This window comes from Balaenoptera acutorostrata, chromosome 5 (genome assembly GCF_949987535.1).
Source record: "Balaenoptera acutorostrata chromosome 5, mBalAcu1.1, whole genome shotgun sequence".
NCBI lineage: Eukaryota > Metazoa > Chordata > Mammalia > Artiodactyla > Balaenopteridae > Balaenoptera > Balaenoptera acutorostrata.
In genome coordinates, this window is record NC_080068.1 from 22,756,189 (window position 1) to 22,773,198 (window position 17,010).

The 17,010-nt window shown below is 39.7% G+C and overlaps 1 protein-coding gene across 3 annotated transcripts in view; it reads right to left on the minus strand.

Moving 5' to 3' along the window:
- MANBA (mannosidase beta) overlaps positions 1-17,010 on the minus strand; it is a 121,872-nt gene that overhangs the window by 85,643 nt on the left and 19,219 nt on the right. For all 3 annotated transcript variants that reach the window (XM_057547418.1, XM_057547417.1, XM_007172935.2), the window contains exons 6-7: positions 10,824-10,999; positions 9,821-9,931 (exon numbers count right to left, since the gene is read on the minus strand). In XM_057547418.1, coding sequence (XP_057403401.1) covers positions 9,821-9,931; positions 10,824-10,999 — 287 coding nt within the window. The remainder of the gene's footprint in view (positions 1-9,820; positions 9,932-10,823; positions 11,000-17,010) is intronic.

The following is a 17,010-nucleotide window of genomic DNA, read 5'->3' on the forward strand; positions in this document are numbered from 1 at the left end:
CTCTGCCTGCGTGGGCTGCAACCAAAATCCGTAACTTCCCCAAGGCATTCCGTCGGAGACTGTGCTGTCGTCTTCTGACGTGCCCAGTAAACAAAATATTAAAACGCATATGTCTAACGTCGATGGAAGACAGGCAAGAAAGATATAAACCTAGCAATACGGATTTCAATGAGATACTTAAAAGTTAGAAGTATTTTTGCATAAAGCAAGCCCAGGATAACAATGAAACCATCAGGAAACATGAGCAGTAGAGAGCAGATAGGGAGAGGCCGGTGATGAGGGAAAAATTCCCCTCTGACACAGTACCGAGTGTTAGCGAACATGGGAGCATGCAGAGTAAAGGTGAAATACAAACACTTCAGAAAACAATTTAGCGTTCTCTGTCAAAGCTGAACCCATGCCTACCCTATGATCCAGCAATCCCACTCCAGCAGGAATGCTGTTGGAGGCATATGTGCTCCGAGTGTCATACAATAAAGTTCATAGCAGCATTATCCAGGAAAGCCAAAGCTGGAAACTACCCAAATTCAACAGCAGAATGTGTAACACAATGAAATAGTACAAAGCAATGTAAGTAAACAACCTACAGCTACACACCACAACAAATCTAAATGTCACAAATATAATGTTGAGCCAAATTAGCCAGCCATAAAAGAATACAAACTATGTGGTTCTATGTACATAAAATTTAAAAACAGGCAAAAATAAATTATAGTGTTAGAAGTCAGGACAGTGGATCTTCGGGAAGGAAAGGGGGCAGTGATTGGGGAAGCTCGCAAAGAGTGGGGAAGCTCTGTGGTGCTAGTAATGCTCCTGTTTCTGGATCAGGATGACAGTTACACGAGTGTTCATTTTCTGATCATTCGTTAAGTGTTCCATTTATGTTCTGGTTTTTTTCTCTTGTGTGTTATACTACACAATAAATAAAAACTAAAAAGAAATCCCAGTCTGACACATACCCACCAAATAAAGGCTGGAAAGAAATCAGACTAAGAGATTCCTGCCAGGAAACAGATAATGACGGCACATAGCAGTCGAATTTCTTCCTTGCTGAAACACTGGCAGGTCTGAAAACATTAAGAAATTTGGGACTGCCAAGACACTGAATTCCCTGGAAGAACTACCCTGGATGGAAACAAAGGTGAATTAGGTATCAGCTCTCTTACCAAATTTGGCAATAATCTATACTTTTAATCTAAATTTCAAAAGCAAACATTGATTCCTGAAACTTGCAAAACAGCTCAAATGTTTAAAACATCCTGGTTTCCTCTTTTGAGCAATCATGGAAGTGTAGGGAGGCACAAGAGATCGTTCAATCCAACCTCTACCATCCCAGTCAAATGGACAAATAGACATAAACACTCTTTAAAGTTCCCACTGCAAATGAATTCTGAGATGTTCCTCAGTTACCTGTTCTAGAATAAACAACCCTGACTAGGGCATAGCCTCTCCTGAGAGTAACCTTGATCTTATATGCTCCACTTCAAGCTCTCGTCCTGCCCCACACCTAAATGAAAAAATACCATAAATAACAAACTAAAGAATCAGCTCGCCTTCAAGTTAAATTATCTTATTCCTTTATCCTTTCTTCCTCTAATCACCTTCACAGCTCTCTTCTGAACCTTCTAAGGAGCAAAACAAAAAACTGATTAAAGTGTTATCATAAGGCTTTAACAGGCTAAATAAAATAGTACCTTAAGACTCCTACATGAACAGAATTATTGTTCCGATAACATTTTAGAAATAAGATAATTTCAAAAACCATAGCAGAGAAAGATACTTAGTTTCGGACCCAAGCCTTACCTCACACTTTAAAGTACTGCTCAAATATGAGGATTTAATTAGCATGTGTACAAGCAGGGTAGGCAGAAGGCTCAGAAAACAATTTCAAACCTACCACACACCTGTAACAGCTTGCAAAACATCACCAAACTAGCCTAAAATGACACAATCAGAAATCAACAGTTCTGGGGCTTCCCTGGTGGCGCGGTGGTTGAGAGTCTGCCTGCCAGTGCAGGGGACACGGGTTCGGGCCCTGGTCTGGGAGGATCCCACATGCCGCGGAGCAACTGGTCCCGTGAGCCACAATTGCTGAGCCTGCGCCTCTGGAGCCTGTGCTCCGCAGCGGGAGAGGCTGCGATAGTGAGAGACCCGCGCACCGCGATGAAGAGTGGCCCCCACTTGCCGCAACTGGAGAAAGCCCTCGCACAGAAACGAAGACCCAACACAGCCATAGATAGATAAATAAATAAATAAATAAACCCAAAAAGTTAAAAAAAAAAAAAAGAAAAGGAAACAATGTTTTTAAAAAAAAGAAAGAAATCAACAGTTCTTTCTAAGTGAAGATATTCTGACTCTCAGATAAAGAGATGCACAGTTTTCAACCTCAGTTGGGCCCTAGGTGCTGCCTCACAATCCTACCATGGTGCCTGAGCCCTCTCCAGCCCTTTCTCAAGTCTTCACCTTCCTCAAGTGTCTAACTTGGCCCCCGTTACTCTCAGCAGACAACGTTACATCCTAGATCCCAGGAGAGAAAAGCATTGTCTGACCAGAATTCCCCAAACCTTCTTTCTCAGGTTCACCTTCCCCCTTTAAACTCCACTGAAAGAGAGTTTAAAATTCCAACAGAAAGAAAATATACCTCAAGGGGTCCTAGACATCTTCCAAAGTACCTCCATCCTTAAGCTCCATTTTTCCTCTCTATATGTTATTTTATCTTTTACCCCTATGACAACAAAACCAGAGCCCTCATCCCCAAGTGAATCCACCCACCATTGTGCTGATGCCATCCTCCCTACCTTATCCTACACACCTTGCCCTCTCTCAACTAGCTCTAGTTGAGATGGAGATACTATCAGTCTTTCCCTGTCTACTGGCCCTTTCCCATCAGGATTTTGTTGCTTTTTATTCCCTTAATGGTGTCCTTTTTCAGGTTGAAACAATTTCAAACTCACAGAAAAGTTGCAATGATAGTACAAAGAACTCCTAAACACCCTTCACCCAGAGACCCCATTCAACTTTTGTCAGTTGCTCCAATGACACCATTCAGAGCAAAAAAGATCAGGCACTGCACCCAGCTGTTACATCTCTCTAGTCTCTTCCAATGTGGAAGAGTTCCTCAGTCTTTCCTTGACATTTTTGAGGATTACAGTAGATTGAAGTAGATTTGAAGATCTGTGCTAACGGAGCTCAATTTGGGATAGTCCAGTGCTTTCTCATGATTAGATCCTGGTTATCTGCTTTGACAGGACTATCAAGGAAGTGATGTTATATTCTTCTTCTTGCAGCTTGTCAGGGGGCACCGCCACTTAATCAAGATGGTACCTGCTAGGTTCCTCCACTATATTTTTTTCTCCATTACAAGTAATAAATATGTTGTTAAAAGGTGCTTTGAGGCTATATAAAGATCCCATATTTCATGCCACTTTACCCTCTAGTTTAGCATCCATTCCTACTTCTTGCCTGAATTAGTTATAACTATGTTAGTTATCAAATAATTATTATTCAGTTCTATTATTCCTTCTACATTTATTAATTAGTTGGCAGTCCATTTTAAAGAATAACTTTCCTTTCTCTCATTTACTGAATGATATTAAATAATACTTATGCGTGTATTTAATTGTATCAGTGTGCACTCAAGGCTTTTTATTATGTTCAATGGGTTATAATATTTTACTACCACTCTTTATTTTCATGCTCAAATTCTCTCAGATTTGGCCAGTGGGAGCACATTAAACTGACCTCTGTGTCCTTTTGACCTGTCCCATCATTCTTTTTTGAAGTTTTTTTTTTTTATGTGGACCATTTTTTTAAAGTCTTTATTGAATTTGTTATAATATTGCTTCTGTTTGATGTTTTTGTTTTTTGGCCGTGAGGCATGTGGGATCTTAGCTCTCTGACCAGGGATCAAACCCACACCCCTCTGCATTGGAAGGCAAAGTCTTAACCACTGGACCACCAGGGAAGTCCCTGTTCCATCGTTCTTGAGTACCTTCTAACTTTCCAGTGCAGCAAGCTATTCTAGGCTTCAGCCTCCAAATCAGTCACTTCTCCAAAGAGCCCTGATTCCTTTTAGTAGAGTGTTATTTAAAAACCAAGATTTGGAGACTAGCTCCATTCACTGCTAATAGACTGCCGCTGTTCCCAGGACCTCTGAGAAGGCCTGGAAAGAGCTAGGAAATATGTGTGTGTGTGTGTGTGTGTCTGTGTGTGTATGTGTGTGTGTGTCTATAAACACATACACACATGCATTTACATCTATATTTATTTCTATATCTATCTACACATACTGAAAGTCACGAGTCCACACTATCAGTTGCAATTCCAATCCATTCCAGCTTTTCCCCTCTATACATATACTACCTTTCTCCATCCGTGAAAAACCTGGCTCTCTAAAATATATACACTTATTTGCACAGTATGTAATCAACCTTCTGATCCCAACTGGCCATCATCACCACCTGGCTCAAGTGTGGTTCCCATGAAACATGTTTAAAGAGCTGTCAGCACTCACTGTCTCTACTTCCCCACCTTCAGTCATTCTCTGACCACTGCAATCTGATTTCCATTCTGGCCGAAGTCACCAGTCATCTCCTTATTGCCAAATCTGAAGGCTCTCTCTCACTCCTTGTCTCACCTGAGCTCCCGACAGCATTTGACACTCTCTGAACACTCTCCACTTCTTAAAATACTCTCTTCCTCTGTGAGTCCCCACTCTAACTGGTTTTCCTTCTACCTCTTTGGCCATTCCTTCTTGGATCCCTCTGTGGCTTTCTCGTCTCCGCCCATGCTTAATTACTACAATTCCCAGGGGTTCTGTTCTAGCCCTCCGGTTCATGCAACCCTTCCATGGCTACAACTATCTATATTCTGTTGATTTACACATTTATATCTTTAACCCAGATCTAATTCTTAAACTCCAGACCCATATAATGAAATGCTCATCAAATATTATTTTGAGGGTATCTCTCAATCACTCACACAAAACACGTCTAACTCAGAAATAATTTTCATCCTATCTCATCCCCCAAACCCGTTCTTCTTTATGAGTACTTCAACGCAAAGACCAGAATTGCCACTTGTTCAGTGGCCCAAACCAGCAAATTAAGAATCATTTCTAACTCATCCTTCTCCCCTATCCCTACACATCATCAAGCCTGGTGGTTTTACCTCCAAAATCTCTCTCAAATCTATCTCCTCAGCAATTCCACAGACCAAGCAATCATCATCTTGTGCCTGAATTACCACCATAGTCTTTTGACTGGCCTCCCACTCCCATCATTCTTCCAATCTGATCTACACAATCTTTGTAGAACAAATATGATCACTGCTCTCTCCTTAAAACCCTTCAAAGAATCCCCGCTGTCCTCAGGACAGTCTAGTTCCTTCACATGGCTTACTAGGCTCTGTGGGATCTTGCTCTAGCCTACCTTTACAACATCCCGGTTCTACTTCAAACTCAAACACAGCCACACTGAAATTTCTTTCACCTCTGCAAACACACAATACTCCTTTGAGTCCCTGGGCCTGACATACTGTTGTCCCTCTGCCTCTTTGCTACATTTCATGGTCAAATTCTACTTAACCCCCAGGAGACAGCTATCACCTTCCCTGGGAATCTTCCCAGCATGCCCCTGCTCCGTACTCACACAGTGCTCTGTACTTCTCTAGAGTGCTTATCACACTTTACTGCAATTGCTTGTTTAATTGTTTAATTTCCCAGCTGAACTATTAATTTTACTAAGAGCTCAGAAAGAAATGGACAGGGTGTCTTATTCACTGCTCTATTACCAGAGCCTAGCAAAATGGTGCAAACGCAGTAGATGCTCCCTAAGTATTTAGTGAACGAATGAGCTTCAAAAATAACAAACTCTACAACAGCCACAGCCAAAGGGTGCGTTTCACAGACATGCATTAACACAAGGAGTGGAGCAATCCATCTTCCTTCACTCCTGCTGCTGATCAATTCCAAGAGTGACATCTTTATATGTCATAAACAATAATGCAACCATATTAGCCTGAACTGAAACAGAATTGTTGCCCACAAACAAAACAACACGGAAGTTCCTCTTCTTTCTCTTCGATAAGTTGGAATGACTCATTCTTTTTCACCCTTTCATGAAGATGACTCACAAGAAACTTAACATGTGAGAGAGCACACGTCTTCTGCCAAGAGAGTTAGAATGAGAGGGAAAGTCTTGGCTCTTTAAACAGCTCTAGGACATTCTCCCTGTATATACTATGGACACACATACACTCACAGTGCCTCAGAAAACATAGAGCATAATTAAACAAAGGAAAAACAGAAAATGAGTTCCTGAAGGGTAAAGCTCCAAACTGAGCATGGTGTCTGGCCCACAGAAGAGGTAATACCAAATGGAAGTTGACACCAGGGTACAACCACAGCCAATTGCAAACACCAAAATTTGATGTAAGGGGAAAGAGGAAATCTCTGAAAGGAATTAATATTGCTTCTACTTACTATACACTATCATAAGCCAGGTTCAAGTTACCTCATCTTTACTGTCCCATTATACATACACAGAAATGGCATTTGAAGGACTAAATAAGCAGCCAAACTGCAGTTCTTTCCAATCCTTAGTGCTGTATCCCAAATTCGGCAGGACCTAGTCATTTCTTTAGACTAAAGTCAAATTGTGCCCTTCACTATCCTCTAACTGAGGTTACCATAAAGCTTATTCATAGATTTAGAGGCAAAACAGATGGTTATATCTTCAGGGGGAAACATTTTTATTGTATTTTGTTTTAAATATCAGTTCCTGGTAGATTCGGGGTAGGGGGGGATTGGTCCTTCTCTAAAGGTACTTTGAGAGCATTAAAGGACAGAGGCTATTTTTCTCCACTGTTTTCTCTAATAGCTCCAATTCCAACCCTGAACTCAATTTTAGAATGTTTAAAGTAACATAAAGATGCAGTTTCATGTATAGTGACTTAGAAGTTCTCATTCCAAAAGTAGAACTGAAGTATATTGTTTGGAGGAGGGGTCCTGAAGCTCACCTATCATTTTGCCTTTCAGAATCAAAGAGGCTTGAGGACACGCAGCACAGCATGAGAGGGAGAACTGATGAAACTATGTTTGATGGTCAGAACTTTAATCCCTTTCTGCCACTAAACTCCCTGAATGGTAACAACTAGTCTTATACTCCCCAGACAAGAGATTGGAGAATGTCCTCACTGTCAAGGCTAAACACACATACGCACACACACTCACACAGAGAAGATCTATAGCTACAGACATGTGGGCATCACCACATTATAAAGCTGGATTTCCACCTGAATACCGAACACTGAGGCTCATACAGGGCTTCTCATCTGCATTTTTGTGCTTAATCTTCAGAATGAATGACACCAATAACTGACGTTCCAGGAAAGTCTCTAATGTAAAAGGCAGATACTGAAACAAGTAGAAGAATAAAGGACTGTGGAAAACAAAAACAAAGAAATGCAAAGAAAACTTTAAAACTACTCAGAATATTAGTTAAAATTCTTAGAGAAATGAGAGACATTATAACCATGAAATACAAATAGGATGCAATTTTTTTAAAATAAAATAACAAAAAACTTTAGAAAAAATTTTAAGTGATAACAAAAGTATACCTAATTTAAAAATGTAAGATAAAATCAAGTAAATCTCCCAGAATATAGAATAAGAAGACAAGATGGGATATAAAAGGGGAAATCTAAGAATATTTCTCAGTCTAGGAGGTCCAATCTGATTAATAGTTGTACCAGAAAAATAGAACAAAAATAATGAATGAAAAATGATAAATGATATAATACAAGAAAATTTCCAGGTTGAGCTTCTAGATCAGAAGAGTCCACAAGATGACTATCACAACTAAAAAATCTACTCATTTTCAAATTTTCAAATATTAAATTATCAAAGATAGTGAAATCCTAAAAGCTTCCAGAAGCAAACACAAACAGGTCTATACAAGAAAACAGAAATTAGAATGTAATTACATTTTATCTACAACACATTCTCAGGAATCTATTGGAGAAAGTGTTTCACCAAAAGTAGAGAGTCAAAAAGTGAGAGAGAAACATGGGTCCAAAGAAACGGGATCCCATGTTTAATCCATGAGAAAGATGAAGGAAATACCTAGACCTCCTAGAAGACAGATGATGTCAATTCCTAGAATGATAATAAAAGGAAGTTTCAGGACAACAGTTAAGTAGAAGGTCTAGAGAATAACCAAGCAAGATCAGGGAGATGAGAAAATGGCTCTAGGAGAGAGAGTTTCAAAAACTAACAAAAATTAAAGGAAAAATAATAGTAATAATAAACAGTGGACAGATTACCAGGTGAGTGTGACTAAATTTAAAAGGTATGTTAGAATTCAAAAAGAGTCATGTACCAAAATGTTCATTGCAGCTCTATTTACAATAGCCAGGACATGGAAGCAACCTAAGTGTCCATCATCGGATGAATGGATAAAGAAGATGTGGCACATATATACAATGGAATATTACTCAGCCATAAAAAGAAATGAAATGGAGGTATTTGCAATGAGGTGGATGGAGTTAGAGTCTGTCATACAGAGTGAAGTAAGTCAGAAAGAGAAAAACAAATACAGTATGCTAACACATATATATGGAATCTAAGAAAAAAAAAAAAAAGAGGTCATGAAGAACCTAGTGGCAAGACGGGAATGAAGACACAGACCTACTAGAGAATGGACTTGAGGATATGGGGAGGGGGAGGGGTGAGATGTGACAGGGTGAGAGAGTGTCATGGACATATAGACACTACCAAATGTAAAATAGATAGCTAGTGGGAAGCAGCCGCATAGCACAGGGAGATCAGCTCGGTGCTTTGTGACCACCTAGAGGGGTGGGACAGGGAGGGTGGGAGGGAGGGAGATGCAAGAGGGAAGAGATATGGGAACATATGTATATGTATAACTGATTCACTTTATTATAAAGCAGAAACTAACACACCATTGTAAAGCAATTATACTCCAATAAAGATGTTTAAAAAAATAAATAAATAAATAAAAAATAAAAGGTATGTTAGAGAGTTTGTATATGATTTAGAGGAAGTAAAAGGGAAAACAAAGCAACCGGAAACATGAGGCAATTATTAACTCTGAGGAAAACAGAAAGTTGCACAAGAAAGAAAATATAATTTTAGGACACCATGTGGTTCAGCTTTGAATAGTATTTTCATAATATAATAATATAAAAACTGAATATTGAGTTAACAAAAAATGGCCATATGACTACATTGGGAGGGTGGAGGGAGGCAAAATGTACACATTGTGGGCCAAGCAGGAGTCATCAGAGAGAATCATGTAGGTTCCTCATCCTCTAGGTCTGAAGTCAACAGATAATATACAAAACTGAAAAATTAGAAAACACTAGTAGAAGCATGTTACTTGGAGAAATGAAGGTAATCAGCAGAACGTATAAGTAAAAGTTAAATATTATTGATTCTGAGGAGTAGGAAATAGGAACAGAAAGGGTTGGATGGACAAGGGATTCTATTTTTCATATGAACCTTGTAGTAATATTTGAGTTGTAAAGTTATATATATCTAATAGTTTGATATAAAGGACAATTTAAAACACAGTAGGAGAATATTTATAAATAAAATAATGTGCAAAGTCTGGTCCATTAAAAGATATAAATATACACATACCAGAAGCTTTTGAATGCATATAACTATTACTACTAATTATCTCTGAGTGGTGGGGTTGCAGAAGTTTTGTTGGTTTCTTCTTTTCCTACAAAGATCTGTATTGCTATTTTAACAAGAAATATACTTTTTTTCAGAAAATATCTTAAAGTATTTGCTTACCTTAGCAGATTTTTCAAAACTTAAGCCTCCATCCAGCTTAAAAAGAACTGTCATGTTGTACCCAGTCTGGTTTCCATGTCCATGAGGCCACCAAGTTTCTATAGTAACACTCTTTTAAAAAATAATAATATGTCAGTCTAAGTAATCTGTAGCATATTTTCAGCAAAATAATATAGTAATTCAGAGCATCACATCAGTTTCTCATAGATAAGCACAGAGCAATATAAATCTCCCTCCTTGTATTATGCCAAATTATACCAATCCATAGATAATATTTAAAAATCAACATGCTAGGAGTTTAGCATGGATTAACATACCAGAAGGGAAAGCAAAGAACAGAATAACGTGGGCATTCAGAAAAACAGCTCTGCCCATTGCAACACTCAGCTAACATTTATTCTACATTCTTAACATTTAGAATTGGACTTTGAGGTTAACTCTTCTTTCAAGCCCAGAACTAGAAAAGTGTTTTGAGTTCTTACTTTATCTGAACAGTTACTGAATGCTGATTTGCTCTATCCTTTTCAGCTCACAATTGTCAATTAGAGGAATAAGAAAAGGAAAAAGAAAAGGTAAAATCCAGTCCACTTCTACTTACGAAAGATCATAAGTTTAGAATTAGAATTCTGTATGTAGAATAAGTACCAATATTCAAAATAGTTTACAAATACCAAAAATAATCACAGCATTTAAGTATGATGCTTAGAATGTATTTTGGATTTAGGATACTCCAAATACTGCAGAAAAATTAAAATATAACACACCTGACTTTTTGAGAGGAGAGGATGCCAAATTAATCACATAACCTCCGTTTTCTTAATCTTAAAATTTGGGAAAATCATTCCTTAGCTTGCACACACACAAAATATATAACAGATTAAAAGTAAAGAAAAAAATGGAAAAAGTACACTTTTCTTTAATACTCAGGTCCTTCTTTCTAAGCATTTCTTTTGAACAACACTGCTTTTCATCTTAGTGCTTCTCGGAAAGTACCATCATTCACCTTGTCAATTTTCACAAAGAGTTTAACAATCCTTTCCCCATGATGAAGTTCAACGCTGTTTGTCTGTTGTATTTTTAATTCAGGGATGGCTATAATCACTTGACCCAAAACTGGCTTTGAACTGATAACATCAAAAGAAGACTCTATTTCAAGATTCCACTCCTGGATATTGTTATCTAAGGTATAAAGAGAAAAAGAAAAAATACATATATATTATGTAGGATTCACTGAAAAAAAGACCAAAGCAGCTACTAAACTATAAGTGCTCCACAAATGCAATCCTGATCAAAAGTTCAGTGAAAATTCTCTTTTAATGTTTAGAGTTTAATCCTTAATTCTAGAGAAGAATAACCAAAATTATATTTTTATATATACTTCTACTCTAAAAATGTTACAATCATAAGTCACAAAAACTTTATAAATATGGCACAGATAGAAAATTACAAATGAAAAGATAACATAAATCTTCCAACATTTATCAGTCTTGATTTATCAAACATACTTGCTTGTTCCTTTTTATAAAGTAAAAATACTGAGGGTTTTTAAGCCATATAATAAGTTATAAACTTAGATGTATTAGAATTAATTCAGATGTGGAAAAACTAAAGATGCATTTTAAATGTAATTATTTATCCAAGAAATGTGTACTGAGAACCATCTAAGTGCCATGTTCGTTGCTAAGTGATGGGAGGTAAATGAACATAGCCCCTGCCCTCATGAGCTAAGGGTCTAATGGGATGTGGACAAGTACAAACGTGTGATAATACTAGGATAGGAGAATTCAAGGTTGTTTAGAAAAATATTCATATTCCCTTTACCACATTTTTATTGTTCTTAAACAGCACAGACTCCAATGCGATCCAAAGCTGTTTATTTTCTAAAACATCCCTAAATCTTTGACAGCTACCTCACCTTTAACTCAAAATCATATTCCCTCTGGTTTCCCTTACTATCTCTTATTTCAAGAAATAATAATAGATAACATTTACCAAGAACTTACTATGAGCTAGGCATTGTTTTATGCTCTCAACATGTATTAACTTATTTAAGCATCACACCATTGCTATAAGGTAAATTCCACTACTATCATCATTTTGTAAATGAGAAAACTGAGACAGAGGAATTAAGTAACTCGCCCAAGATCACATAACTAGTAAGTGGCAGATGTGAACCAAGACAGTCTAAAACTAGAGACTGGGGCTTCCCTAGCTATTTATTTATGGTACCATGTCAAGAATTTCTTAATGTTAAAAAATACTGTATGTGGGCTTCCCTGGTGGCGCAGTGGTTGAGAATCTGCCTGCTAATGCAGGGGACACGGGTTCGAGCCCTGGTCTGGGAAGATCCCACATGCCACAGAGCAGCTGGGCCCGTGAGCCACAACTACTGAGCCTGCGCGTCTGGAGCCTGTGCCCCGCAACGGGAGGGGCCGCGGTAGTGAAAGGCCCACGCACCGCGATGAAGAGCGGTCCCCGCGCCACGATGAAGAGTGGCCCCCACTTGCCGCAACTAGAGAAAGCCCTCGCACGAACCGAAGACCCAACACAGCCAAAAATAAATAATAAATAAATAAATAAAGTAGCTATAAAACTAGAGACTGTACATTTAACCTCTAAATTCTGCCAAATCAATCCAAATAATTTCCCCCAAACCACATCTTAGTGGTGCTCAGGATTTTTACAGTGGGGAGAGGATCTTATTATATAGGAGAACATTTAATGATGTCAAGCTATGATAGACATCAAATATGTCCTTTGGCTGAGTCTTTGACCAAAACAGCACAGATTCACAAAACTGGTGAACTAGAAGTGTGCTGACAGATCACTTAGTCTACTTTCTGATGTGTTTGATTTCCTCTAGACCACAGGCTAGCAAACTATGGTCCTTGGGCCAAACCTGGACCACCTCCTATTTTTATAAATAAAATTTTATTGGAACACAGCTGCTATGGACTGAATTGTATCATTCCTCCCAAAATTCATATGTTGAAGCCCTAACCCCTAATGTGATTCTATCTGGAGATCGGGGTTTTTAGGAGGTAATTAGGTTAAATGAGTTCATAAGGGTGGGGTCCTATTCTGATAGGTCAGTAGCCTTATAAGAAGAGGAAGAGATCAATTTCTTTCTTTCTCTCTCTCTCCCCACACACCCCCCCAGCCCCCAACCATGTGAGAACACAACTAGAAAGCTGGCCATCTACAAGCCAGGAAGCAGGCCCTCAACACAAACCAAATCAGCCAGCACCTTGATCTTGGACTTCCCAGCTTCCAGAACTGTGAGAAGTCAATTTCTGTGGTTGAAGCCGACCAGTCTTCGGTATTTTGTCATGGCAGCCCAGCAGGCCAGACAGCAGCCATGCTCACATTTTACATATTGTCTTCGGTTGCCTTCATGCTACAAAGGCAGAGTTGAGTAACTGCAACAAAGGCCATATGGCCCAAAAAGCTAAAATATTCACTACCTGACCCTTTACAGAAAAAGTTTGCTTTTCTCTACCCTAACATATTTCCTCCGAAAGGCCATTCTAACCTGTCTTTAATATCTTTAATATAATGACAAAAAACCTCTGCCTCCCTTTCTGCTAGCCTTGACTATTGGAAAGTCGTTCTCTACACTGATTTGAAATCCACTTTTCTTTCATTTCCACCTAGAGGTTTTAGTTCTGCCCTCTAGGCCTCTCCTACCAACCAATAACCACCAAGTTCAACCAGGCTCCCTGAGACTTCCCTGGCGGTCCAGTGGTTAAGATTCCGCCTTGCAATGCAGGTGGCACGGGTTTGATCCCTGGTCAGGGAACTAAGATCCCACATGCCGCGCGGTGTAGCCAAAAATTTTTTTAAAAAGGCAGGCTCCTCGGCCGTTTCCTATCACTTCTTCAGCAGAGAATCAGCTGCTTGTAAGGGCCTCCAGCAGGAAGACAAACAGAGTAATTCCCAAAGGTTACTGGCAAAATTGTCCAGTTTCTATTGCTTCTAGCATGGAAAGTTCTAAAGTAAATCGGCACTCCTCTGGAGCTCATCCTGTTAACTCCCTCGGGTGCCACTAAATGAAAAAACTAAAGCTGAGGAATTAAAAACCCAACATGAAGATTTACAAGCCTATCGTGTCATTACCAAATACCCTACACCAACATATTTTGCCCTCTTTTCTTCTTCCAAATGAAGTACAACCCTTCCTTCCAGAAGCCATGGAGAATTTCAGTAGTTTAGGTTCACAGAGCATACTGAGAGTCTTAAATAATAATTTTCCTGGTATTACCTGGTCACTTCTTTTCACTGGCTAATTTTAAAATGTATAATCTTATTTCTAGTTAAGGAGAGCTCCCTCTTATAAATCAAGACCCATTTCTAGAATGCAGCTTCCCAGCATAACTCTTCCAGCACTAACAAGTTATCCTTTCCTAAAGAATACCTATCACCCCCAGCTCTCCTGAAGTGGAATGCAAGATCATTTCAAAAATGGACAAAGTACTGGGGATGGGATAAGAAAGAAGAAAGTTTACTAAATGACTTAAAATCCCCTCCCAGGTCTCCCTCTCAATGACACCAAGTTTTGCATCCTTCCTCACCCTGACTAATCAACCCTGGGCCCAAACAGGACAGGAACTCATTATCAAAACAGGGTGGAGAGCAAGCTGATGAGCTCTCTCTACAACTTGAGGCCTTCCCTGGCCTAGAGCCTCAGCGATGTCCTAGCTGATGCCCTGCTCCCTGCAGAAGACACTACAGTCTATAGTTTGTTCCATTTAACCTCAACCAGGTGGGCAACCCAGGGCAGGGCAGAGAATGTGGTTCTGGCCATTGATTCATTTTCAGATTCTTCCAAAGCTGATTCAGTGAGGTTTCTTCAAAAACAAACAAACAAACAAACAAATCACCATGAGTCTGACTCGGATGGGAATTTGTAGAAAGGGTAACCAGCTGCACAGCCCAGATGAACGTGTCCTGCTTCTTCATGCAAACAATCTTCAGGACAACTTCAATTTGTGTAGATGTGGCCAATACATTAACCTTTTTTTTTTTTTTTAATTTATTTGGCTGTGTCGGGTCTTTGTTGTGGTACACGGGATCTTTGTCACAGTGTGTGGGATCTTTCGTTGCGGCGTGCGGGGTTCTCTCTAGTTGTGGCATGAGGACTCTAGAGCACGCAGGCTCGGTAGTTGCAGCACAGGGGCTTAGTTGCCCCGTGGCATGTGGGATCCCTACCAGGGATCAAACCCACGTCCCCTGCATTGGAAGGTGGATTCTTAACCACTGGACCACCAGGGAAGTCCCAGTACATTAACTTTTAAAACCCTCTAAAATGTACCAGCTCCTTTTATAGTCCCATGTAGTCCACTTCTTTGTCAAGATGTGGTCAGGATAAAAATTAAAAAAACAAAAAAAACAAAAAACAGCTTTATTCGGTTGTCTAAGAGGAAAAAAAGAAAACGTATAGGAAGACATGGAAGTAGAAAAATAAGACGGCTGAGTTACATTAATTCAAGTGTGTCCATAACTACAGAAAGACTTACTCTCAAACTACACCTTAAGCCTTGCTTTAACTGATTGTAATTAAGCCTCAAATATCAGTACCTTCATTTAATCATATATCTAGCTTCAGAAAAAACTGGTTCTTCCACACTTACACCCTCACTAGGCTGTAATGAGTGCTGTAATTTACAAACACAGGGAAAGAACCGAGGAATGTTAGAGGCAAAAGAAACTTGGCCATCTCCTAGTTACTTTGCAGTTGTGGTATTTGAGGCCTTGACTGCAGAACTAGCTCAAAGCTCCCGAGCCAGTGGACAGGACAAGGGCCCAGGTTTCCTAACTCCAGTGCTCTCTACCTTCTACGCATCTCTCACAGAGGCGCCTATCAAAAGGAAAGACACTAGCAGGCACGCACAGATTGAAATTTGCATATGAATAATGAGGAAGACCAAAAGCAAAGGTGCTTTTTGTCCTTCAGAATCCTAAGTCCTAACAGCAAATACATATAATGTGAAACAAAGCATTTGAAGCCACTGTAACCATAAAATATTAGCCTCTTAATATGAGTGTCCTTATAAAAAAGAAAAAACACTGAAATCTACAAATATAAAGAATGTGTCTGGGGCTTCCCTGGTGGCGCAGTGGTTGAGAATCTGCCTGCCAATGCAGGGGACACGGGTTCGAGCCCTGGTCTCGGAAGATCCCACATGCCGCGGAGCAACTAGCCCCATGAGCCACAACTACTGAGCCTGCACGTCTGGAGCCTGTGCTCCGCAACAAGAGAGGCCGCGATAGTGAGAGGCCCGCGCACCGCGATGAAGAGCAGCCCCCGCTCGCCGCAACTAGAGGAAGGCCTCGCACAGAAACGAAGACCCAACACAGCCATAAATAAATAAGTAAATAATAAAGAATGAGGATTAAAAAAAAAAAAGAATGTCTCTGACCTTCCACTAAATGCATAATTACATGGTTGCACAGTTCCTCCATTTGTCAAAATACTATCTTTGTAACCTAAACTACCTGACAAACGCATGACAACAGTTATGTGAGCATTTCTGCCAAACAGCGTAAATATATTTCTTGAATAATTACTGTCTGTGAAACTTGACGGGCACTATGAATTACACCCCAATCACAAAGAGCAAAGATGTTGAATCTACTTAAAGAAACAAAATATACCCGAAGGTCACAGTTAAGAATACAGGATGGCATTTGGAAGGGCTAAGAACCAGCAGGGACATGGAAGAACACTCAGGTCAGCATGGGATGGATCTGCAAACGTTGGTGGACTGCTTATGTAAGATGAAAAAGATGCTTCATCCCACTGGGGGGCAAGCTATTCAAAGATGGCTGCCTTGATCAGCCCTGCTGAGCTCCTCCCAGCTCCTCCTTCTGCCTGCTCGCTTCATCTTGCATCTTTCATAGGTGATGCAAAGCTGCAATGAAGAGATAGTCTTGTGCATTTGAAGCAACAGCAATGACAACAAGCCACAGAATGTTGAAATTCAAACAGAGGCTATATCCCCATGCTCCTGCCAGAATTAGAGGACAGACTACAGTAGCTGCTTTTCAAAGAGCTAACAGCTTGCATTAGCCAGAAAAGCAGGCTTACAGTTAGTTACAACAGCTGTTTTCCCCTTCTTTCCCAAGCAGCAAGATCTCCTTGCCTATTCAGCAGGACAAAATCCTCAAAGATGAAATCAAAACCAAACAGA